Source organism: Salvelinus alpinus, chromosome 7 (genome assembly GCF_045679555.1).
Source record: "Salvelinus alpinus chromosome 7, SLU_Salpinus.1, whole genome shotgun sequence".
Taxonomy (NCBI): Eukaryota; Metazoa; Chordata; class Actinopteri; order Salmoniformes; family Salmonidae; genus Salvelinus; species Salvelinus alpinus.
This window is the reverse complement of record NC_092092.1, coordinates 88,658,180-88,684,921: the sequence shown is the minus strand read 5'-3', so window position 1 is coordinate 88,684,921 and position 26,742 is coordinate 88,658,180. Positions and strand designations below refer to the sequence as shown.

Below are 26,742 nucleotides of genomic sequence, written 5' to 3'. Positions count from 1 at the left end.
TGTCTGTGTCTGTGTCTGTGTCTGTCTGTCTGTGTGTCTGTGTCTGTGTGTCATGTTTCATGGTCACTGTTGATGTCTTCAGTTGTCTATCAAAACAGTAACCACTGTGTAAAGGTCCCCAAACAAAGCTAGATAACTACATGTGTGTGTCCTGATCTAGTCTCTCCCTGTCTTCTGTGTCCAGAGGGAGCGTGTGCCAGTGACCACAAGGCTCTGATGTCAGAGCTGAAGATCCTGATCCACATTGGGAACCATCTTAATGTGGTCAACCTCCTGGGGGCATGCACCAAACCCAACGCCCCCCTCATGGTGGTGGTGGAGTACTGCAAGTATGGGAACCTGTCCAACTACCTGAGAGCCAAGAGAGAGTTCTTCCTACCTTACAGGGTAAGACCTAATGCTAACCTCTAACCCCTAACCCTTAACCCCTAACCCCTAACCTGTCCAAATACCTGAGAGCCAAGAGAGAGTTCTTCCCACCTTACAGGGTAAGACCTAATGCTAACCTCTAACCCTTAACCACTAACCCTTAACCCCTAACCCCTAACCCTTAACCCCTAACCCTTAACCCCTAACCCCTAACCCTTAACCCCTAACCCTTAACCCCTAACCCCTAACCTGTCCAAATACCTGAGAGCCAAGAGAGAGTTCTTCCCACCTTACAGGGTAAACTTTGTGAAACTCTGACGTTGGTTTAAGACTAGTTCTGTTGTAAAAAAAAAACAAATCATGCTCCATGGAGATTCACCATTGATAGTGATTCCTAGTCCAAGACTAGACTTCATCTGTGTCCAGGAAACCAGTCCTGAGTCTTTAGTTTTCAGAGGCATTTAGTTAGTTACTGACTCGTGGTGTGTAATCTACAGCTGTGTTTAGCAAAATATTAGAATTTCTGGGTATTGGGCTGTAACATACAGTATTTCAGGGATTTCTGGGTATTGGGCTGTAACATACAGTATTTCAGGGATTTCTGGGTATTGGGCTGTAACATACAGTATTTCAGGGATTTCTGGGTATTGGGCTGTAACATACAGTATTTCGGGGCTTGTTCAGGATCAGGCCTTTGATATAAATATGATTGACATAATATAACTGTTTTATCAGGGTGACACTAGGATCAATTACATACAACATTTACAGAACGTTTTGTTCAATTGAGAAAAACAGCTGAAATCAATCATAGAGGTGTATAGAAAGTGACGGTGAGCTTGGAGACTGTTCTGTTGCAGGGCAAAGGGTCTATTATAACACAGATCATAGAGGTGTATAGAAAGTGATGGTGAGCTTGGAGACTGTTCTGTTGCAGGGCAAAGGGTCTATTATAACACAGATCATAGAGGTGTATAGAAAGTGACGGTGAGCTTGGAGACTGTTCTGTTGCAGGGCAAAGGGTCTATTATAACACAGATCATAGAGGTGTATAGAAAGTGACGGTGAGCTTGGAGACTGTTCTGTTGCAGGGCAAAGGGTCTATTATAACACAGATCATAGAGGTGTATAGAAAGTGATGGTGAGCTTGGTGACTGTTCTGTTGCAGGGCAAAGGGTCTATTATAACACAGATCATAGAGGTGTATAGAAAGTGACGGTCAGCTTGGAGACTGTTCTGTTGCAGGGCAAAGGGTCTATTATAACACAGATCATAGAGGTGTATAGAAAGTGACGGTGAGCTTGGAGACTGTTCTGTTGCAGGGCAAAGGGTCTATTATAACACAGATCATAGAGGTGTATAGAAAGTGATGGTGAGCTTGGAGACTGTTCTGTTGCAGGGCAAAGAGTCTATTATAACACAGATCATAGACTCTCTTCTTATAACACGATGGCTGTTGGAATAGACTAAGTCCCCGGGTCTCAATGTGTAGATGATAACCTACATGATGTACCTGTGTGTTCCTCAGGACCGCTCCCCTAAGACTCAGAGCCAGGTGAGACGCATGATAGAGGCGGGACAAGTGGAGCAGAGAGCCCGCCTCCCACCTTCCACATCCTCCTCCTCTATTGGCAGCCCCAAGAGTCAGTCATCCAGCAAGTCCAATCAGAAGAGCCCCTCTCCTGCTGGGGAGAAGAGTGAGTAGTGTGAATTGCTGTATTGGCCAAATCCTAACTTCAGACTGACATAAATAATGCATTAATGTCAATGGGATTTGGGGATTTTAAGTGCTGAAAGTTCAGTCTTGTCTTTTTAACTGAAGAGCTCCATCTGAGCCTCAAGAATGTAGAATCAAAACAAGTTATACCGGAGTTAAATCCTTTCTCTCCCTCTCTCTCCCCCTGCTTCCCTCCCTCCCTCTCCCCCTGCTTCCCTCCCTCCCTCCAGTGGAGGACCTATGGAAGACTCCTCTCACTATAGAAGATCTGATCTGCTATAGTTTCCAGGTGGCCAGAGGAATGGAGTTCCTGGCCTCACGAATGGTATCTCCCCAGCAACCACACACCCATCGTACAAAAAAATTAATAATAATCACCCTAAAAACCCATCGCCCCAGAAGATGTCTCCCTATAAACCCATCGCCCCAGAAGATTTCTCCCTAAAAACCCATCGCCCCAGAAGATTTCTCCCTAAAAACCCATCGCCCCAGAAGATTTCTCCCTAAAAACCCATCGCCCCAGAAGATTTCTCCCTAAAAACCCATCGCCCCAGAAGATTTCTCCCTATAAACCCATCGCCCCAGAAGATTTCTCCCTATGAACCCATCGCCCCAGAAGATTTCTCCCTAAAAACCCATCGCCCCAGAAGATTTCTTCCTAAAAACCCATCGCCCCAGAAGATTTCTTCCTAAAAACCCATCGCCCCAGAAGATTTCTTCCTAAAAACCCATCGCCCCAGAAGATTTCTTCCTAAAAACCCATCGCCCCAGAAGATTTCTCCCTAAAAACCCATCGCCCCAGAAGATTTCTCCCTAAAAACCCATCGCCCCAGAAGATTTCTTCCTAAAAACCCATCGCCCCAGAAGATTTCTCCCTAAAAACCCATCGCCCCAGAAGATGTCTCCCTAAAAACCCATCGCCCCAGAAGATGTCTCCCTAAAAACCCATCGCCCCAGAAGAAACCACACACAGATTATAGAGAACAAGCTGTATACTATATAATAATACATACTGTACCGGGCCAGTTTCCCAGAACCACATCAACCACACATGGTGTGGTATAAGGCTCTGGACTAAAGTAGTGCACTACACCATATTGATCTCCCTAGAAACCACAGAGATTCTAGAGACCAGTCTGACAGGGGGTGTGAGGAGGAGGAGGAGGGGGAGGAAGAGGAGGAGGAGGAGGAGGAAGAGGAAGAGGAAGAGGAGGAGGAGGTGTAATGCAAATAGATTATCCAATAATACCACATCCTGGGCTTGTTTCCCAGACACAGATTAAACCCTAAAAAACATGTTACTGAGACTTCTTTCTTTTTAACAAGGACTGTAGGTGCTGCTGCTGGTTTCTCTCACTACCCCTTTTGATAGCATACTCTGGACTACCAATCAATCAATCAAATGTATTTATAAAGCCCTTTTTATATCAGTCAATGTCACAAAGTGCTGTACAGAAACCCAGCCTAAAACCCCAAACAGAAAACAATGCAGGTGTAGAAGCACAGTGGCTAGGAAAAACTCCCTAGAAAAGCAGGAACGTAAGAAGAAACCTAGAGAGGAACCAGGCTCTGAGGGGTGGTCAGTCCTCTTCTGGCTGTGCCAGGTGGAGATTATAACAGTACATGGCCAAGATGTTCAAATGTTCATAGATGACCAGCAGGGTCAAATAATAATAATCACAGTGGTTGTAGAGGGTGCAACAGGTCAGCACCTCAGGAGTAAATGTCAGTTGGCTTTTCATAGCCGATCATTCAGAGTTAGAGACAGCAGCTGCGGTAGGGAGAGAGATTCAAAAACAGCAGGTCCGGGACAGGTAGCACATCCGGTGAAGAGGTCAGGGTTCCATAGCTGCAGGCAGAACAGTTGAAACTGGAGCAGCAGCACGTCCAGGTGGACTGGGGACAGCAAGGATTCATCAGGCCAGGTAGTCCTGAGGCATGGTCCTAGGGCTCAGGTCCTCCGAGAGAAGAGAGAAAGAGAGAGAGAAAGAGAGAAAGAGAGAGAGAGAGAGAGAGAGAGCGAGCGAGAGAGAGAGAGAATTAGAGGGAGCATACTTAAACTCACACAGGACACCAGATAAGACAGGATAAATACTCCAGATATAACAGACTGACCCTAGCTCCCTGACACATAAACTATTGCAGCATAAATACTGGAGGCTGAGACAGGAGGTGTCAGGAGACACTGTGGCCCCATCCGATGATACCCCCAGACAGGGCCAAACAGGAAGGATATAACCCCACCCACTTTGTCAAAGCACAGCCCCCAACACCACTACTGGGATATCTTCAAGCCACCAACTTACCATCCTGAGACAAGGCCGTGTATAGCCCACAAAGATATCCCCCACGGCACAACCCAAGGGCGGGCGCCAACCCGGACAGGAAGATCACGTCAGTGACTCAACCCACTCAAGTGACGCACCCCTCCTAGGGACGGCATGGAAGAGCACCAGTAAGCCAGTGACTCAGCCCCTGTAATAGGGTCAGAGGCAGAGAATCCCAGTGGAGAGAGGGGAACCGGCCAGGCAGAGACAGCAAGGGTGGTTCGTCGCTCCAGTGCCTTGCTGTTCACCTTCACACCCCTAGGCCAGACTACACTCAATGATAGGACCTACTGAAGAGATGAGTATTCAGTAAAGAGTTAAAGGTTGAGACCGAGTCTGCGTCTCTCACATGGGTAGGCAGACTATTTGATAAAAAATTTGCTTTATAGGAGAAAGCCCTGCCTCCAGCTGTTTGCTTAGAAATTCTAGGAACAGTAAGGAGGCCTGCGTCTTGTGACCGTAGCGTACGTGTAGGTATGTACGGCGGGACCAAATCGGAAAGATAGGTAGGAGCAAGCCCATGTAATGCTCTGTAGGTTATCAGTAAAACCTTGAAATCAGCCCTAGCCTTAACAGGAAGCCAGTGTAGGGAGGCTAGCACTGGAGTAATATGATAACATTTTTGGGTTCTAGGCAAAACTTTAGCAGCCGTATTTAGCGCTAACTAAAGTTTATTTAGTGCTTTATCCGGGTAGCCGGAAAGAAGACCATTGCAGAAGTCTAATCTAGAAGTGTCAAAAGCATGGATTAACTTTTCTGCATCATTTTTGGACAGAAAGTTTCTGATTTTTGTAATGTTACGAAGATGGAAAAAAGCTGCCCTTGAAATATTCTTGATATGTTCGTCAAAAGAGAGATCAGGGTCCAGAGTAACGTTAAGGTCCTTCACAGTTTTATTTGAGACGACTGTACAACCATCAAGATTAATTGTCAGATGTTAAAGGAATTTAATTCCTATGTTTATCAACCAATTCAATTAAAACACTCTGTCCATACATAAGAATTTGTAAGATACTTATCAGCATAAAATGGACAGAAACCAGTCTTAAAATCAATCAATCAATAGCGTTTATTCTCGAGAGTACTGATCATAATACATTTTACATCAGGTTATATAATAAAGATGATGTCATAGGTTTTAATGTCCATCCTCCTCTCGGATACAATGGCAGTATAGTTAGCGTTCTCATTACTGTCTGTTAAACTATCTGCAACCAACCCAAGGTCTTTCCCCTCCCTGGGTAGATACATCATTCAAGCCTGTCTGAAGATAAACCCATTCTTTCTAACAAGGAACATATTACACTCAGCATTATGATTATAATAAGTTTCATTCATACAGTAACATCTAAGTCAAATGTATAAATATTTTAGTCATTTATTCATAAAAATCCCATAACACAGATCAAACAGCAGATCTCTTTGTTTCTTGGGACCTAGAACAAGCATCTCTGTTTTGTCCGAGTTTAAAAGTAAAACATTTGTCGCCATCCACTTCCTTATGTCTGGAACACAGGCTTCCAGCGAGGGCAATTTTGGGGCTTCATCATGTTTCATCGAAATGTACAGCTGTGTGTCGTCCGCATAGCAGTGAAAGTTAACATTATGTTTCCGAATGACATCACCAAGAGGTAAAATATATAGTGAAAACAATAGTGGTCCTAAAACAGATCCTTGAGGAACACCGAAATGTACAGTTGATTTGTCAGAGGACAAACCATCCACAGAGACAAACGGATATCTTTCCGACAGATAAGATCTAAACCAGGCCAGAACTTGTCCGTGTAGACCAATTTGGGTTTCCAATCTCTCCAAAAGAATGTGGTGATCGATGGTATCAAAAGCAGCACTAAGGTCTAGGAGCACGAGGACAGATGCAGAGCCACGGTCTGATGCCATTAAAAGGTAATTTACCACCATCACAAGTGCAGTCTCAGTGCTATGATGGGGTCTAAAACCAGACTGAAGCGTTTCGTATACATTGTTTGTCTTCAGGAAGGCAGTGAGTTGCTGCGCAACAGCTTTTAAAAAAATTTCTGAGAGGAATGGAAGATTCGATATAGGCCGATAGTTTTTTATATTTTCTGGGTCAAGGTTTGGCTTTTCCAAGAGAGGTTTTATTACTGCCACTTTTAGTGAGTTTGGTACACATCCGGTGGATAGAGAGCCGTTTATTATGTTCAACATAGAAGGACCAAGCACAAGAAGCAGCTCTTTCAGTAGTTTAGTTGGAATAGGGTCCAGTATGCAGCTTGAAGGTTTAGAGGCCATTACTATTTTCATAAATGTGTCAAGAGATATAGGATTAAACAATTTGAGTGTCTCCCTTGATCCTAGGTCCTGGCAGTGTTGTGCAGACTCAGGACAACTGAGCTTTGGAGAAATACGTAGATTTAAAGAGGAGTCCATAATTTGCTTTCTAATGATCATGATCTTTTCGTCAAAGAAGTTCATGAATGTATCACTGCTGAGGTGAAAGCCATCCTCTCTTGGGAATGCTGCTTTTTAGTTAGCTTTTGCAACAGTGTCAAAGATAAATGTTGGAATGTTCTTATTTTCCTCAATTAAGTTGGAAAAATAGGATGATTGAGTAGCAGTGAGGGCTCTTGAATACTGCACAGTATTGTCTTTCCAAGCTAGTCGGAAGACTTCCAGTTTGGTGGACCTGAGGACCTGAGTTCTTGGTAAAAGCTTGGAGGTATGGGGCTACCTTTCCCTTTCTTGAAACGGTGGCACAGGTCCAGTAGGGATGTTCTGTCTAACTGCATCGGTGTGCGCAAAGTCATCGTCATGCTGCAAGAAAACGCAATGCCATTTCTGTACAAGTTGGTCCACTTTGGCTTGTCGCTCTGGGGCAAGTCCTTCACAGTGTGGAACGTTTCCAAGAGCCTCTGGAACACAGCTTTCCCATCCGTCAACGTTTCTTGCACTGCTCGCAGTGCAACTTCGAACACGTCCTCCGACAGTTCCTGCAAAACAACCTGTGGTGACAGTATTTGTTGGTTATCAACTTGACATACTTTTGCTTAGGGGCACCATTGTGGAATTTGGTGTAAGGTTGGGGGTTGTAGACCTACTGGAATCTGTTGTGCACCCAGGCTACAGCATGTGTACCTCCCACTCAACTCAGTCTCTGTATCCAGGCTCTCCACCACAGTAGTCCATCTGACCAGGAGTCTCTGGAATATGTTTCAGGGGTATATGTACTGGCTGTTGCCTGGTGAGTCGGGCCATTGCTGGGCCAGTATTACATAGGAAAGTTCAGCACTACATACCCCCAACATAAGGGAATTGAAGTCCAATAGCAGCTTTTAAGGCTAGCCATTCTAATCCTTCTTTCCGCCCAGACTGCTAGTGTTTGAATTGTCCTTGAAAAAAGGATTCACTAAACATGGTCACCTGGTACCCAGAGTCTAGAAGGCAAGGCACAGCGATTCCCCCTGCGATAACGTCCACCTAAGGACATTCCCCTATTAAAAAGGGCTTGATTGACTAATTTCAGTACCCACCCCGTCCACTCGCCTTACATTGGCCGGGCGTTCCGGTTTAACGGCTGCTTTGGCGCTTGCCGTTGTGGGCATTCTCTGCGCATATGGCCTCCCTCTCCACAGTGAAGACAGATGGGGGACGGCCTTGGCCAACCCAGCTTAGCTGCTTCTGAAAACGACCATGTCCCCCTTGTTCATGGAACATTCTAGGGTTGTTGGATGGGTTGCTGCTCCTTCAGCATTAGTTCCTCCCGTAATGACTTCCTATGATTTAGGAACTCTGTGTGTCTGTTTCTTCCACTGAGCAGCAGCGTCTTGTAGAGGGGGTTCTTCTACAGTCACTCGCCTGGTCAAACCTTCACTCCTGTACGTTCCCCTCTTCACTTTCCAGCTGCTGGAAAAATACATTTGGGGTTCTTGACGTATCTGGCGTTGGAGGTCTTTTTTTTATAGCGCCTGGTTGCAGAGCCATGATCACCTGGTCGGGCAATGTGTCTACCTTTCTGGCTGAACCATCAGGCTTTGCAGTTTTCCACTGCTGGAATGCTTCCTGTAATCACCAGAGGAAGGACCCCACCTGTTCTCTGACAGCCTGTTTATGGAAAAACGTAATTCACAGGTTAGCCGGTGATGCACGCTCGCCATATAGTTCTTGAAGTTTAACTAAGATTTTAGCAGTTGTATCTGTGTCTTTAAAATGTAATAACTGCATCTGGCGTTTGGCCTCTCCTTCTAGCTGCAAGAAATCTACCTTTTGTTCTTCATGGAAGAACGTGCTCGGAGCAGGGCAGGGAGGCCTTGTGTTCAGAGCAGGGCAGGGAGGCCTTGTGTTCAGAGCAGGGCAGGGAGGCCTTGTGTTCAGAGCAGGGCAGGGAGGCCTTGTGTTCAGAGCAGGGCAGGGAGGCCTTGTGTTCAGAGCAGGGCAGGGAGGCCTTGTGTTCAGAGCAGGGCAGGGAGGCCTTGTGTTCAGAGCAGGGCAGGGAGGCCTTGTGCTCGGAGCTGGGCAGGGAGGCCTTGTGTTCAGAGCAGGGCAGGGAGGCCTTGTGTTCAGAGCAGGGCAGGGAGGCCTTGTGTTCAGAGCAGGGCAGGGAGGCCTTGTGTTCAGAGCAGGGCAGGGAGGCCTTGTGTTCAGAGCAGGGCAGGGAGGCCTTGTGTTCAGAGCAGGGCAGGGAGGCCTTGTGTTCAGAGCAGGGCAGGGAGGCCTTGTGTTCAGAGCAGGGCAGGGAGGCCTTGTGTTCAGAGCAGGGCAGGGAGGCCTTGTGTTCAGAGCAGGGCAGGGAGGCCTTGTGTTCAGAGCAGGGCAGGGAGGCCTTGTGTTCAGAGCAGGGCAGGGAGGCCTTGTGTTCAGAGCAGGGCAGGGAGGCCTTGTGTTCAGAGCAGGGCAGGGAGGCCTTGTGTTCAGAGCAGGGCAGGGAGGCCTTGTGTTCAGAGCAGGGCAGGGAGGCCTTGTGTTCAGAGCAGGGCAGGGAGGCCTTGTGTTCAGAGCTGGGCAGGGAGGCCTTGTGTTCAGAGCAGGGCAGGGAGGCCTTGTGTTCAGAGCAGGGCAGGGAGGCCTTGTGTTCAGAGCTGGGCAGGGAGGCCTTGTGCTCAGAGCAGGGCAGGGAGGCCTTGTGTTCAGAGCAGGGCAGGGAGGCCTTGTGTTCAGAGCAGGGCAGGGAGGCCTTGTGTTCAGAGCAGGGCAGGGAGGCCTTGTGTTCAGAGCAGGGCAGGGAGGCCTTGTGTTCAGAGCAGGGCAGGGAGGCCTTGTGTTCGGAGCAGGGCAGGGAGGCCTTGTGCTCAGAGCAGGGCAGGGAGGCCTTGTGTTCAGAGCTGGGCAGGGAGGCCTTGTGTTCAGAGCAGGGCAGGGAGGCCTTGTGTTCAGAGCAGGGCAGGGAGGCCTTGTGTTCAGAGCAGGGCAGGGAGGCCTTGTGTTCAGAGCTGGGCAGGGAGGCCTTGTGCTCAGAGCAGGGCAGGGAGGCCTTGTGTTCAGAGCAGGGCAGGGAGGCCTTGTGTTCAGAGCAGGGCAGGGAGGCCTTGTGTTCAGAGCAGGGCAGGGAGGCCTTGTGTTCAGAGCAGGGCAGGGAGGCCTTGTGTTCAGAGCAGGGCAGGGAGGCCTTGTGTTCGGAGCAGGGCAGGGAGGCCTTGTGCTCAGAGCAGGGCAGGGAGGCCTTGTGTTCAGAGCTGGGCAGGGAGGCCTTGTGTTCAGAGCTGGGCAGGGAGGCCTTGTGTTCAGAGTAGGGCAGGGAGGCCTTGTGCTCGGAGCAGGGCAGGGAGGCCTTGTGTTCAGAGTAGGGCAGGGAGGCCTTGTGCTCAGAGCAGGGCAGGGAGGCCTTGTGCTCGGAGCAGGGCAGGGAGGCCTTGTGCTCAGAGCAGGGCAGGGAGGCCTTGTGCTCGGAGCAGGGCAGGGAGGCCTTGTGCTCGGAGTAGAGCAGGGAGGCCTTGTGTTCAGAGCAGGGCAGGGAGGCCTTGTGCTCGGAGCTGGGCAGGGAGGCCTTGTGTTCAGAGCTGGGCAGGGAGGCCTTGTGCTCAGAGCAGGGCAGGGAGGCCTTGTGCTCGGAGTAGGGCAGGGAGGCCTTGTGCTCGGAGCTGGGCAGGGAGGCCTTGTGCTCAGAGCAGGGCAGGGAGGCCTTGTGCTCAGAGCAGGGCAGGGAGGCCTTGTGCTCGGAGTAGGGCAGGGAGGCCTTGTGCTCAGAGCAGGGCAGGGAGGCCTTGTGCTCGGAGCTGGGCAGGGAGGCCTTGTGCTCGGAGCTGGGCAGGGAGGCCTTGTGCTCAGAGCAGGGCAGGGAGGCCTTGTGCTCAGAGCAGGGCAGGGAGGCCTTGTGCTCAGAGCAGGGCAGGGAGGCCTTGTGCTCAGAGCAGGGCTTGTGTTTTTTTTACCACTTCAAACGTACCGTCCTATAGTGTTTAAAAGAGGGCTAGGACCTCTGTATGAAGGAAGACTAAAATCTATGTAAAAGAGGACTAACGTTGGATGGATAATCTGGTGTAGTTTACTGCCTGTGACATCACAATATAATGGATAATCTGGTGTAGTTTACTGCCTGTGACATCACAATATAATGGATAACCTGGTGTAGTTTACTGCCTGTGACATCACAATATAATTGATAATCTGGTGTAGTTTACTGCACTACTGACTGGTAGAAACAGAAGTAAATAGATAAGCAGCTTTGTTATAAAACATGCTTCACACTTGATGGGAAAAATAAAGAAGTCTCTGTCACACTCTCCCACGCCTGATGGGTTGCCGACTACAAGCTCCTCAATAATCGAATAGCAATAAACAGAATAGTCTCTGTTGCAGTCCGCGACACATGCTCAACAGAGAACCCATGAATAGATCTGGGATCCAGCCCAGTGGGCGTGTCAAGACCAGAGACTAAAATGGAACCACAATGAGATGTAGGCACACATCTAGAGATGACAGTGACGCTCCTCCCGCCCACTACGTTGTGATAGTTAAAGCTCCACCCTCCACTGTTTTGTGATAGTAAAGCTCCGCCCTCCACTGTCGTGATAGCAAAGCTCCTCCCTCCACCACATTGTGATAGTAAAGCTCCTCCCTCCACCACATCGTGATAGTAAAGCTCCTCCCTCCACTATGTCGTGATAGTAAAGCTCCTCCCTCCCCTGTGCCGTGATAGTAAAGCTCCTCCCTCCACTATGTCGTGATAGCAAAGCTCCTCCCTCCTCTGTGTCGTGATAGTTAAGCTCCTCCCTCCCACTATGTCATGCCAGTAAAGCTCCTCCATCCCACTATGGCGTGATAGTAAAGCTCCTCCCTCCCATATGTTGTGATAGTAAAGCTCCTCCCTCCACTATGTCGGGATAGTAAAGCTCCTCCCTCCACTATGCCGTGATAGTAAAGCTCCTCCCTCCAATATGCCGTGATAGCAAAGCTCCTCCCTCCACTATGTCGTGATAGTACCCCCCCCCCCCGTGTTGTGATAGCAAGGCTCCGCCCTCCACTATGTCGTGATAGTAAAGCTCCTCCCACCACTATGTCGTGATAGTAAAGCTCCTCCCTCCACTATGTCATGACAGTAAAGCTCCTTCCTCCCCTGTATCTCAGGTAGTAAGGAGCTCAGTATGTTGGAGGAGTGACATCCCTGTGTGTGTGTGTGTGTGTGTGTGTGTGTGTGTGTGTGTGTGTGTGTGTGTGTGTGTGTGTGTGTGTGTGTGTGTGTGTTAATGTGTGTGTGTGTGTGTTTCGGCAGTGTATCCACAGGGACCTTGCAGCGAGGAACATCCTACTGTCAGAGAACAACGTGGTGAAGATCTGTGACTTCGGCCTGGCTAGAGACATCTACAAAGACCCCGACTACGTCAGGAAGGGCAACGTAAGACACACCTCGGGGGGAAATCTTGGGGTAGTTAAATCAGGGCCAACGGCAAATTCAAATCTCTGTCACCGGAGGAGCAGTATGTCTAGGTTGTCATCCACTAGACTATCTAGAACCTAAAAGGTGCTATCTAGAACCTAAAATGTGCTATCTAGATCCTAAAAGGTGCTATCTAGATCCTAAAATGTGCTATCTAGAACCTAAAATGTGCTATCTAGAACCTAAAAGGTGCTATCTAGATCCTAAAAGGTGCTATCTAGAACCTAAAATGTGCTATCTAGATCCTAAAAGGTGCTATCTAGAACCTAAAATGTGCTATCTAGATCCTAAAAGGTGCTATCTAGAACCTAAAAGGTGCTATCTAGAACCTAAAATGTGCTATCTAGATCCTAAAAGGTGCTATCTAGAACCTAAAATGTGCTATCTAGATCCTAAAAGGTGCTATCTAGAACCTAAAATGTGCTATCTAGATCCTAAAAGGTGCTATCTAGAACCTAAAAGGTGCTATCTAGAACCTAAAATGTGCTATCTAGAACCTAAAAGGTGCTATCTAGAACCTAAAAGGTGCTATCTAGAACCTAAAAGGTGCTATCTAGAACCTAAAAGGTGCTATCTAGATCCTAAAATGTGCTATCTAGATCCTAAAAGGTGCTATCTAGAACCTAAAATGTGCTATCTAGAACCTAAAAGGTGCTATCTAGATCCTAAAAGGTGCTATCTAGATCCTAAAAGGTGCTATCTAGAACCTAAAAGGTGCTATCTAGAACCTAAAAGGTGCTATCTAGAACCTAAAAGGTGCTATCTAGAACCTAAAAGGTGCTATCTAGATCCTAAAAGGTGCTATCTAGAACCTAAAAGGTGCTATCTAGAACCTAAAAGGTGCTATCTAGAACCTAAAAGGTGCTATCTAGATCCTAAAAGGTGCTATCTAGAACCTAAAAGGTGCTATCTAGAACCTAAAAGGTGCTATCTAGAACCTAAAAGGTGCTATCTAGAACCTAAAATGTGCTATCTAGATCCTAAAATGTGCTATCTAGATCCTAAAAGGTGCTATCTAGAACCTAAAATGTGCTATCTAGATCCTAAAAGGTGCTATCTAGATCCTAAAAGGTGCTATCTAGAACCTAAAAGGGTTCATCAGCTGTCCCCATAGGAGAACCCTTTGAAGAAAATAAAAAAATCCTGGTTGAACCTATTTGGTTCCAGGTAGAAAGAACATTTTTGGAAAGAACATTTTTGGGTTCCATGTAGAACCCTTTCCATAGACGGTTCTACATGGAACACAAAAGGGTTCTACTGTGGGGTCAGCTGAATGATCCTTCTGGAACCCTTTATTCTAAGCTGATGATTAAATTATCTTCTCTCTCTCTCTCTCTCTCTCTCTCTCTCTCTCTCTCTCTCTCTCTCTCTCTCTCTCTCTCTCTCTCCCCCTCTCTCTCTCTCCCCCTGTCTCTCTCTCCCCCTGTCTCTCTCTCCTCTCTCTCTCAGGCCCGTTTGCCACTGAAGTGGATGGCTCCAGAGAGTATCTTTGACAAGGTTTACACCAGCCAGTCTGACGTCTGGTCCTTTGGTGTTCTACTCTGGGAGATCTTCTCTCTGGGTGAGACATTTAGGTCTTTTAGCAGGGAGAGACACTGTTCTTCCCTAGGTTAGCCACCCATCCTGACAGACAGAACGTATCTCTGATAACACCAGTGTTCCTCTCATCAGGTGCATCTCCGTACCCAGGTGTCCAGATCGATGAGGATTTCTGTAAACGACTGAAAGATGGAACCAGGATGAGAGCTCCTGAAACAGCTTCCCCTGAGATGTGAGTCAACACAGATCCTAGAATAATTCACAAGATATACGTAGTTCTATGTGAGTCACTTACTCCTTCCCTACCTTGCATACATTTCATGCAATTCCAAGCACACTACATGCTTAGTAATGTAAGGTACTGTGTGCTCTGTGCTCTGTAGTGGCTAGAACTACTAGTGGTTGTGTGGAGTGCAGTCTAACACTTTAGCCCTACTGTGTGTCTCTGTTGCCCTCTGCTGGTAGTTATGGGATCCTGCTGGCCTGTAGGATATCTCTGCTGGCCTGTAGGATATCTCTGCTGGTAGTTATGGGATCCTGCTGGCCTGTAGGATATCTCTGCTGGCCTGTAGGATCTCTGCTGGTAGTTATGGGATCCTGCTGGCCTGTAGGACATCTCTGCTGGCCTGTAGGATATCTCTGCTGGCCTGTAGGATATCTCTGCTGGCCTGTAGGATCTCTGCTGGTAGTTATGGGATCCTGCTGGCCTGTAGGATCTCTGCTGGTAGTTATGGGATCCTGCTGGCCTGTAGGATCTCTGCTGGTAGTTATGGGATCCTGCTGGCCTGTAGGATATCTCTGCTGGCCTGTAGGATCTCTCTGCTGGTAGTTATGGGATCCTGCTGGCCTGTAGGATATCTCTGCTGGTAGTTATGGGATCCTGCTGGCCTGTAGGATTTATCTCTGCTGGCCTGTAGGATATCTCTGCTGGCCTGTAGGATCTCTCTGCTGGTAGTTATGGGATCCTGCTGGCCTGTAGGATATCTCTGCTGGCCTGTAGGATATCTCTGCTGGCCTGTAGGATCTCTGCTGGTAGTTATGGGATCCTGCTGGCCTGTAGGATCTCTGCTGGTAGTTATGGGATCCTGCTGGCCTGTAGGATCTCTGCTGGTAGTTATGGGATCCTGCTGGCCTGTAGGATATCTCTGCTGGTAGTTATGGGATCCTGCTGGCCTGTAGGATATCTCTGCTGGCCTGTAGGATCTCTCTGCTGGTAGTTATGGGATCCTGCTGGCCTGTAGGATATCTCTGCTGGCCTGTAGGATCTCTCTGCTGGTAGTTATGGGATCCTGCTGGCCTGTAGGATATCTCTGCTGGCCTGTAGGATATCTCTGCTGGCCTGTAGGATATCTCTGCTGGCCTGTAGGATATCTCTGCTGGCCTGTAGGATATCTCTGCTGGTAGCTATGGGATCCTGCTGGCCTGTAGGACATCTCTGCCGGCCTGTAGAATATCTCTGCTGGCCTGTAGGATATCTCTGCTGGCCTGTAGGATATCTCTGCTGGTAGTTATGGGATCCTGCTGGCCTGTAGGACATCTCTGCTGGCCTGTAGGATATCTCTGCTGGCCTGTAGGATATCTCTGCTGGCCTGTAGGATATCTCTGCTGGCCTGTAGGATATCTCTGCTGGCCTGTAGGATATCTCTGCTGGCCTGTAAGATATCTCTGCTGGCCTGTAGGATATTTCTGCTGGCCTGTAGGATATCTCTGCTGGCCTGTAGGATATCTCTGCTGGCCTGTAGGATCTCTCTGCTGGTAGTTATGGGATCCTGCTGGCCTGTAGGACATCTCTGCTGGCCTGTAGGATATCTCTGCTGGCCTGTAGGATATCTCTGCTGGCCTGTAGGATATCTCTGCTGGTAGTTATGGGATCCTGCTGGCCTGTAGGACATCTCTTCGCTGTAACATGTTGCTGTGTGTCTGTGTGTCTCCCTTAATAGCTATGGTATAATGCTGGCCTGCTGGCAGGGCGAGCCCCGGGAGAGACCTACCTTCCAAGCCCTGGTAGATATCCTGGGAGACCTACTACAGGACAACAGCCTACCAGTAAGACACTGAGAAGTTTTAACCTATCCAGTCATGTCTGATCTGTCAACATTGAAGTCATAGCGGCCATTTCTGGAAGAATGGGGGTCACATAGAGAAATGGAACGAGGCCCATGTGTCGCTCTGTGTTTTTTTTAATGGATTATAAACCTGGGAGTTTGAGTCCTGGATGCTGATTGACTGACAGCCGTGGTATATCAGACATTATAACCCTGGGAGTTTGAGTCCTGGATGCTGATTGACTCACAGTCGTGGTATATCAGACATTATAACCCTGGGAGTCCTGGATGCTGATTGACTGACAGCCGTGGTATATCAGACCGTAGTTAGTAACCAGTTTATAATAGCAATAAGGCACCTCAGGGGGTTTGTGGTATATGACCAATATACCACGGCTAACGGCTGTATCCAGACACCTCAGGGGGTTTGTGGTATATGACCAATATACCACGGCTAAAGGCTGTATCCAGGCACCTCAGGGGGTTTGTGGTATATGTCCAATATAACACGGCTAAAGGCTGTGTCCAGACACCTCAGGGGGTTTGTGGTATATGGCCAATATACCACGGCTAAAGGCTGTATCCAGGCACCTCAGGGGGTTTGTGGTATATGGCCAATATACCACGGCTAAAGGCTGTATCCAGGCACCTCAGGGGGTTTGTGGTATATGTCCAATATAACACGGCTAAAGGCTGTGTCCAGACACCTCAGGGGGTTTGTGGTATATGGCCAATATACCACGGCTAACGGCTGTATCCAGGCACCTCAGGGGGTTTGTGGTATATGACCAATATACCACGGCTAACGGCTGTATCCAGACACCTCAGGGGGTTTGTGGTATATGACCAATATAACACGGCTAAAGGCTGTATCCAGACACCTCAGGGGGTTTGTGGTATATGACCAATATACCACGGCTAAGGGCTGTATCCAGGCACCTCAGGGGGTTTGTGGTATATGACCAATATAACACGGCTAACGACTGTATCCAGGCACCTCAGGGGGTTTGTGGTATATGACCAATATAACACGGCTAACGGCTGTATCCAGGCACCTCAGGGGGTTTGTGGTATATGACCAATATACCACGGCTAACGGCTGTATCCAGGCACCTCAGGGGGTTTGTGGTATATGGCCAATATACCACGGCTAACGGCTGTATCCAGACACCTCAGGGGGTTTGTGGTATATGACCAATATAACACGGCTAACGGCTGTATCCAGACACCTCAGGGGGTTTGTGGTATATGACCAATATACCACGGCTAACGGCTGTATCCAGGCACCTCAGGGGGTTTGTGGTATATGACCAATATAACACGGCTAACGGCTGTATCCAGGCACCTCAGGGGGTTTGTGGTATATGGCCAATATACCACGGCTAACGGCTGTATCCAGACACCTCAGGGGGTTTGTGGTATATGTCCAATATAACACGGCTAACGGCTGTGTCCAGACACCTCAGGGGGTTTGTGGTATATGACCAATATACCACGGCTAACGGCTGTATCCAGGCACCTCAGGGGGTTTGTGGTATATGACCAATATACCACGGCTAACGGCTGTATCCAGACACCTCAGGGGGTTTGTGGTATATGACCAATATAACACGGCTAAAGGCTGTATCCAGACACCTCAGGGGGTTTGTGGTATATGACCAATATACCACGGCTAAGGGCTGTATCCAGGCACCTCAGGGGGTTTGTGGTATATGACCAATATAACACGGCTAACGACTGTATCCAGGCACCTCAGGGGGTTTGTGGTATATGACCAATATAACACGGCTAACGGCTGTATCCAGGCACCTCAGGGGGTTTGTGGTATATGACCAATATACCACGGCTAACGGCTGTATCCAGGCACCTCAGGGGGTTTGTGGTATATGGCCAATATACCACGGCTAACGGCTGTATCCAGACACCTCAGGGGGTTTGTGGTATATGACCAATATAACACGGCTAACGGCTGTATCCAGACACCTCAGGGGGTTTGTGGTATATGACCAATATACCACGGCTAACGGCTGTATCCAGGCACCTCAGGGGGTTTGTGGTATATGACCAATATAACACGGCTAACGGCTGTATCCAGACACCTCAGGGGGTTTGTGGTATATGACCAATATACCACGGCTAACGGCTGTATCCAGACACCTCAGGGGGTTTGTGGTATATGACCAATATAACACGGCTAAGGGCTGTATCCAGGCACCTCAGGGGGTTTGTGGTATATGACCAATATAACACGGCTAAAGGCTGTATCCAGACACCTCAGGGGGTTTGTGGTATATGACCAATATACCACGGCTAAGGGCTGTATCCAGGCACCTCAGGGGGTTTGTGGTATATGACCAATATAACACGGCTAACGACTGTATCCAGGCACCTCAGGGGGTTTGTGGTATATGACCAATATAACACGGCTAACGGCTGTATCCAGGCACCTCAGGGGGTTTGTGGTATATGACCAATATACCACGGCTAACGGCTGTATCCAGGCACCTCAGGGGGTTTGTGGTATATGGCCAATATACCACGGCTAACGGCTGTATCCAGACACCTCAGGGGGTTTGTGGTATATGACCAATATAACACGGCTAACGGCTGTATCCAGACACCTCAGGGGGTTTGTGGTATATGACCAATATACCACGGCTAACGGCTGTATCCAGGCACCTCAGGGGGTTTGTGGTATATGACCAATATAACACGGCTAACGGCTGTATCCAGACACCTCAGGGGGTTTGTGGTATATGACCAATATACCACGGCTAACGGCTGTATCCAGACACCTCAGGGGGTTTGTGGTATATGACCAATATAACACGGCTAAGGGCTGTATCCAGACACCTCAGGGGGTTTGTGGTATATGGCCAATATACCACGGCTAACGGCTGTATCCAGACACCTCAGGGGGTTTGTGGTATATGACCAATATAACACGGCTAACGGCTGTATCCAGACACCTCAGGGGGTTTGTGGTATATGACCAATATACCACGGCTAACGGCTGTATCCAGACACCTCAGGGGGTTTGTGGTATATGTCCAATATAACACGGCTAAAGGCTGTATCCAGACACCTCAGGGGGTTTGTGGTATATGACCAATATAACACGGCTAACGGCTGTATCCAGACACCTCAGGGGGTTTGTGGTATATGACCAATATACCACGGCTAACGGCTGTATCCAGACACCTCAGGGGGTTTGTGGTATATGACCAATATACCACGGCTAACGGCTGTATCCAGGCACCTCAGGGGGTTTGTGGTATATGACCAATATAACACGGCTAAAGGCTGTATCCAGGCACCTCAGGGGGTTTGTGGTATATGTCCAATATAGGATGGTAAGGACTAACTGATATTATATTCTGTAGGATGGTAATGACTGATATTATATTTTGTAGGATGGTAAGGACTAACTGATATTATATTCTGTAGGATGGTAGGGACTAACTGATATTATATTCTGTAGGATGGTAATGACTGATATTATATTCTGTAGGATGGTAAGGACTAACTGATATTATATTCTGTAGGATGGTAAGGACTAACTGATATTATATTCTGTAGGATGGTAATGACTGATATTATATTTTGTAGGATGGTAGGACTAACTGATATTATATTCTGTAGGATGGTAAGGACTAACTGATATTATATTCTGTAGGATGGTAATGACTGATATTATATTCTGTAGGATGGTAGGGACTAACTGATATTATATTCTGTAGGATGGTAATGACTGATATTATATTCTGTAGGATGGTAGGGACTAACTGATATTATATTCTGTAGGATGGTAATGACTAACTGATATTATATTCTGTAGGATGGTAATGACTGATATTATATTCTGTAGGATGGTAATGACTGATATTATATTCTGTAGGATGGTAAAACCTAACTGATATTATATTCTGTAGGATGGTAAGGACTAACTGATATTATATTCTGTAGGATGGTAATGACTGATATTATATTCTGTAGGATGGTAAGGACTAACTGATATTATATTCTGTAGGATGGTAAGGACTAACTGATATTATATTCTGTAGGATGGTAATGACTGATATTATATTCTGTAGGATGGTAAGGACTAACTGATATTATATTCTGTAGGATGGTAATGACTGATATTATATTCTGTAGGATGGTAATGACTGATATTATATTCTGTAGGATGGTAAGGACTAACTGATATTATATTCTGTAGGATGGTAAGGACTAACTGATATTATATTCTGTAGGATGGTAATGACTGATATTATATTCTGTAGGGTGGTAAGGACTAACTGATATTATATTCTGTAGGATGGTAGGGACTAACTGATGTTATATTCTGTAGGATGGTAAGGACTGACTGATATTATATTCTGTAGGATGGTAGGGACTAACTGATATTATATTCTGTAGGATTGTAATGACTGATATTATATTCTGTAGGATGGTAAGGACTAACTGATATTATATTCTGTAGGATGGTAAGGACTAACTGATATTATTTTCTGTAGGATGGTAAGGACTAACTGATATTATATTCTGTAGGATGGTAAGGACTAACTGATATTATATTCTGTAGGATGGTAATGACTGATATTATATTCTGTAGGATGGTAATGACTGATATTATATTCTGTAGGATGGTAAGGACTAACTGATATTATATTTTGTAGGATGGTAATGACTGATATTATATTCTGTATGATGGTAAGGACTGATATTATATTCTGTAGGATGGTAAGGACTAACTGATAATATATTCTGTAGGATTGTAATGACTGATATTATATTCTGTAGGATGGTAAGGACTAACTGATATTATATTCTGTAGGATGGTAATGACTGATATTATATTCTGTAGGATGGTAGGGACTAACTGATATTATATTCTGTAGGATGGTAATGACTGATATTATATTCTGTAGGATGGTAGGGACTAACTGATATTATATTCTGTAGGATGGTAATGACTGATATTATATTCTGTAGGATGGTAGGGACTAACTGATATTATATTCTGTAGGATGGTAATGACTAACTGATATTATATTCTGTAGGATGGTAATGACTGATATTATATTCTGTAGGATGGTAATGACTGATATTATATTCTGTAGGATGGTAAAACCTAACTGATATTATATTCTGTAGGATGGTAAGGACTAACTGATATTATATTCTGTAGGATGGTAATGACTGATATTATATTCTGTAGGATGGTAAGGACTAACTGATATTATATTCTGTAGGATGGTAAGGACTAACTGATATTATATTCTGTAGGATGGTAATGACTGATATTATATTCTGTAGGATGGTAAGGACTAACTGATATTATATTCTGTAGGATGGTAATGACTGATATTATATTCTGTAGGATGGTAATGACTGATATTATATTCTGTAGGATGGTAAGGACTAACTGATATTATATTCTGTAGGATGGTAAGGACTAACTGATATTATATTCTGTAGGATGGTAATGACTGATATTATATTCTGTAGGGTGGTAAGGACTAACTGATATTATATTCTGTAGGATGGTAGGGACTAACTGATGTTATATTCTGTAGGATGGTAAGGACTGACTGATATTATATTCTATAGGATGGTAGGGACTAACTGATATTATATTCTGTAGGATTGTAATGACTGATATTATATTCTGTAGGATGGTAAGGACTAACTGATATTATATTCTGTAGGATGGTAAGGACTAACTGATATTATTTTCTGTAGGATGGTAAGGACTGATATTATATTCTGTAGGATGGTAATGACTGATATTATATTCTGTAGGATGGTAATGACTGATATTATATTCTGTAGGATGGTAATGACTGATATTATATTCTGTAGGATGGTAAGGACTAACTGATATTATATTCTGTAGGATGGTAATGACTGATATTATATTCTGTATGATGGTAAGGACTGATATTATATTCTGTAGGATGGTAAGGACTAACTGATAATATATTCTGTAGGATTGTAATGACTGATATTATATTCTGTAGGATGGTAAGGACTAACTGATATTATATTCTGTAGGATGGTAAGGACTAACTGATATTATATTCTGTAGGATGGTAAGGACTAACTGATATTATATTCTGTAGGATGGTAAGGACTAACTGATATTATATTCTGTAGGATGGTAAGGACTAACTGATATTATATTCTGTAGGATGGTAAGGACTAACTGATATTATATTCTGTAGGATGGTAAGGACTAACTGATATTATATTCTGTAGGATGGTAAGGACTAACTGATATTATATTCTGTAGGATGGTAATGACTGATATTATATTCTGTAGGATGTTAAGGACTAACTGATATTATATTCTGTAGGATGGTAAGGACTAGCTGATATTATATTCTGTAGGATGGTAATGACTGATATTATATTCTGTAGGATGGTAAGGACTAACTGATATTATATTCTGTAGGATGGTAAGGACTAACTGATATTATATTCTGTAGGATGGTAAGGACTGATATTATATTCTGTAGGATGGTAAGGACTGATATTATATTCTGTAGGATGGTAAGGACTAACTGATATTATATTCTGTAGGATGGTAAGGACTAACTGATATTATATTCTGTAGGATGGTAAGGACTAACTGATATTATATTCTGTAGGATGGTAAGGACTAACTGATATTATATTCTGTAGGATGGTAATGACTGATATTATATTCTGTAGGATGGTAAGGACTAACTGATATTATATTCTGTAGGATGGTAAGGACTAACTGATATTATATTCTGTAGGATGGTAATGACTGATATTATATTTTGTAGGATGGTAGGACTAACTGATATTATATTCTGTAGGATGGTAAGGACTAACTGATATTATATTCTGTAGGATGGTAATGACTGATATTATATTCTGTAGGATGGTAAGGACTAACTGATATTATATTCTGTAGGATGGTAAGGACTAACTGATATTATATTCTGTAGGATGGTAAGGACTAACTGATATTATATTCTGTAGGATGGTAAGGACTAACTGATATTATATTCTGTAGGATGGTAATGACTGATATTATATTCTGTAGGATGGTAAGGACTAACTGATATTATATTCTGTAGGATGGTAAGGACTAACTGATATTATATTCTGTAGGATGGTAATGACTGATATTATATTTTGTAGGATGGTAGGACTAACTGATATTATATTCTGTAGGATGGTAAGGACTAACTGATATTATATTCTGTAGGATGGTAATGACTGATATTATATTCTGTAGGATGGTAGGGACTAACTGATATTATATTCTGTAGGATGGTAATGACTGATATTATATTCTGTAGGATGGTAGGGACTAACTGATATTATATTCTGTAGGATGGTAATGACTGATATTATATTCTGTAGGATGGTAATGACTGATATTATATTCTGTAGGATGGTAAAACCTAACTGATATTATATTCTGTAGGATGGTAAGGACTAACTGATATTATATTCTGTAGGATGGTAATGACTGATATTATATTCTGTAGGATGGTAAGGACTAACTGATATTATATTCTGTAGGATGGTAAGGACTAACTGATATTATATTCTGTAGGATGGTAATGACTGATATTATATTCTGTAGGATGGTAAGGACTAACTGATATTATATTCTGTAGGATGGTAATGACTGATATTATATTCTGTAGGATGGTAATGACTGATATTATATTCTGTAGGATGGTAAGGACTAACTGATATTATATTCTGTAGGATGGTAAGGACTAACTGATATTATATTCTGTAGGATGGTAATGACTGATATTATATTCTGTAGGGTGGTAAGGACTAACTGATATTATATTCTGTAGGATGGTAGGGACTAACTGATGTTATATTCTGTAGGATGGTAAGGACTGACTGATATTATATTCTGTAGGATGGTAGGGACTAACTGATATTATATTCTGTAGGATTGTAATGACTGATATTATATTCTGTAGGATGGTAAGGACTAACTGATATTATATTCTGTAGGATGGTAAGGACTAACTGATATTATTTTCTGTAGGATGGTAAGGACTAACTGATATTATATTCTGTAGGATGGTAAGGACTAACTGATATTATATTCTGTAGGATGGTAATGACTGATATTATATTCTGTAGGATGGTAATGACTGATATTATATTCTGTAGGATGGTAAGGACTAACTGATATTATATTTTGTAGGATGGTAATGACTGATATTATATTCTGTATGATGGTAAGGACTGATATTATATTCTGTAGGATGGTAAGGACTAACTGATAATATATTCTGTAGGATTGTAATGACTGATATTATATTCTGTAGGATGGTAAGGACTAACTGATATTATATTCTGTAGGATGGTAATGACTGATATTATATTCTGTAGGATGGTAGGGACTAACTGATATTATATTCTGTAGGATGGTAATGACTGATATTATATTCTGTAGGATGGTAGGGACTAACTGATATTATATTCTGTAGGATGGTAATGACTGATATTATATTCTGTAGGATGGTAGGGACTAACTGATATTATATTCTGTAGGATGGTAATGACTAACTGATATTATATTCTGTAGGATGGTAATGACTGATATTATATTCTGTAGGATGGTAATGACTGATATTATATTCTGTAGGATGGTAAAACCTAACTGATATTATATTCTGTAGGATGGTAAGGACTAACTGATATTATATTCTGTAGGATGGTAATGACTGATATTATATTCTGTAGGATGGTAAGGACTAACTGATATTATATTCTGTAGGATGGTAAGGACTAACTGATATTATATTCTGTAGGATGGTAATGACTGATATTATATTCTGTAGGATGGTAAGGACTAACTGATATTATATTCTGTAGGATGGTAATGACTGATATTATATTCTGTAGGATGGTAATGACTGATATTATATTCTGTAGGATGGTAAGGACTAACTGATATTATATTCTGTAGGATGGTAAGGACTAACTGATATTATATTCTGTAGGATGGTAATGACTGATATTATATTCTGTAGGGTGGTAAGGACTAACTGATATTATATTCTGTAGGATGGTAGGGACTAACTGATGTTATATTCTGTAGGATGGTAAGGACTGACTGATATTATATTCTATAGGATGGTAGGGACTAACTGATATTATATTCTGTAGGATTGTAATGACTGATATTATATTCTGTAGGATGGTAAGGACTAACTGATATTATATTCTGTAGGATGGTAAGGACTAACTGATGTTATTTTCTGTAGGATGGTAAGGACTGATATTATATTCTGTAGGATGGTAATGACTGATATTATATTCTGTAGGATGGTAATGACTGATATTATATTCTGTAGGATGGTAATGACTGATATTATATTCTGTAGGATGGTAAGGACTAACTGATATTATATTCTGTAGGATGGTAATGACTGATATTATACTCTGTATGATGGTAAGGACTGATATTATATTCTGTAGGATGGTAAGGACTAACTGATAATATATTCTGTAGGATTGTAATGACTGATATTATATTCTGTAGGATGGTAAGGACTAACTGATATTATATTCTGTAGGATGGTAAGGACTAACTGATATTATATTCTGTAGGATGGTAAGGACTAACTGATATTATATTCTGTAGGATGGTAAGGACTAACTGATATTATATTCTGTAGGATGGTAAGGACTAACTGATATTATATTCTGTAGGATGGTAAGGACTAACTGATATTATATTCTGTAGGATGGTAAGGACTAACTGATATTATATTCTGTAGGATGGTAAGGACTAACTGATATTATATTCTGTAGGATGGTAATGACTGATATTATATTCTGTAGGATGTTAAGGACTAACTGATATTATATTCTGTAGGATGGTAAGGACTAGCTGATATTATATTCTGTAGGATGGTAATGACTGATATTATATTCTGTAGGATGGTAAGGACTAACTGATATTATATTCTGTAGGATGGTAAGGACTAACTGATATTATATTCTGTAGGATGGTAAGGACTGATATTATATTCTGTAGGATGGTAAGGACTGATATTATATTCTGTAGGATGGTAAGGACTAACTGATATTATATTCTGTAGGATGGTAAGGACTAACTGATATTATATTCTGTAGGATGGTAAGGACTAACTGATATTATATTCTGTAGGATGGTAAGGACTGATATTATATTCTGTAGGATGGTAATGACTGATATTATATTCTGTATGATGGTAAGGACTAACTGATATTATATTCTGTAGGATGGTAAGGACTAACTGATATTATATTCTGTAGGATGGTAATGACTGATATTATATTTTGTAGGATGGTAGGACTAACTGATATTATATTCTGTAGGATGGTAAGGACTAACTGATATTATATTCTGTAGGATGGTAATGACTGATATTATATTCTGTAGGATGGTAAGGACTAACTGATATTATATTCTGTAGGATGGTAAGGACTGGTATTATATTCTGTAGGATGGTAAGGACTAAAATATATTATATTCTGTAGGATGGTAAGGACTAACTGATATTATATTCTGTAGGATGGTAAGGACTAACTGATATTATATTCTGTAGGATGGTAAGGACTAACTGATATTATATTCTTTAGGATGGTAAGGACTAACTGATATTATATTCTGTAGGATGGTAAGGACTGACTGATATTATATTCTCTAGGATGGTAAGGACTGACTGATATTATATTCTGTAGGATGGTAATGACTGATATTATATTCTGTAGGATGGTAATGACTGATATTATATTCTGTAGGATGGTAATGACTATTATATTCTGTAGGATGGTAAGGACTAACTGATATTATATTCTGTAGGATGGTAATGACTGATATTATATTTT

At 43.7% G+C, this 26,742-nt stretch overlaps 1 protein-coding gene across 1 annotated transcript in view; it reads left to right on the top strand.

Moving 5' to 3' along the window:
• The window catches only part of flt4 (fms related receptor tyrosine kinase 4), a 217,216-nt gene that overhangs the window by 181,454 nt on the left and 9,020 nt on the right, over window positions 1-26,742 (top strand). The window contains exons 20-26 of the mRNA XM_071412054.1: window positions 185-387; window positions 1,898-2,066; window positions 2,317-2,411; window positions 12,098-12,220; window positions 13,712-13,823; window positions 13,934-14,033; window positions 15,742-15,847. Of these exons, the coding sequence (XP_071268155.1) occupies window positions 185-387; window positions 1,898-2,066; window positions 2,317-2,411; window positions 12,098-12,220; window positions 13,712-13,823; window positions 13,934-14,033; window positions 15,742-15,847 (908 nt within the window). The remainder of the gene's footprint in view (window positions 1-184; window positions 388-1,897; window positions 2,067-2,316; window positions 2,412-12,097; window positions 12,221-13,711; window positions 13,824-13,933; window positions 14,034-15,741; window positions 15,848-26,742) is intronic.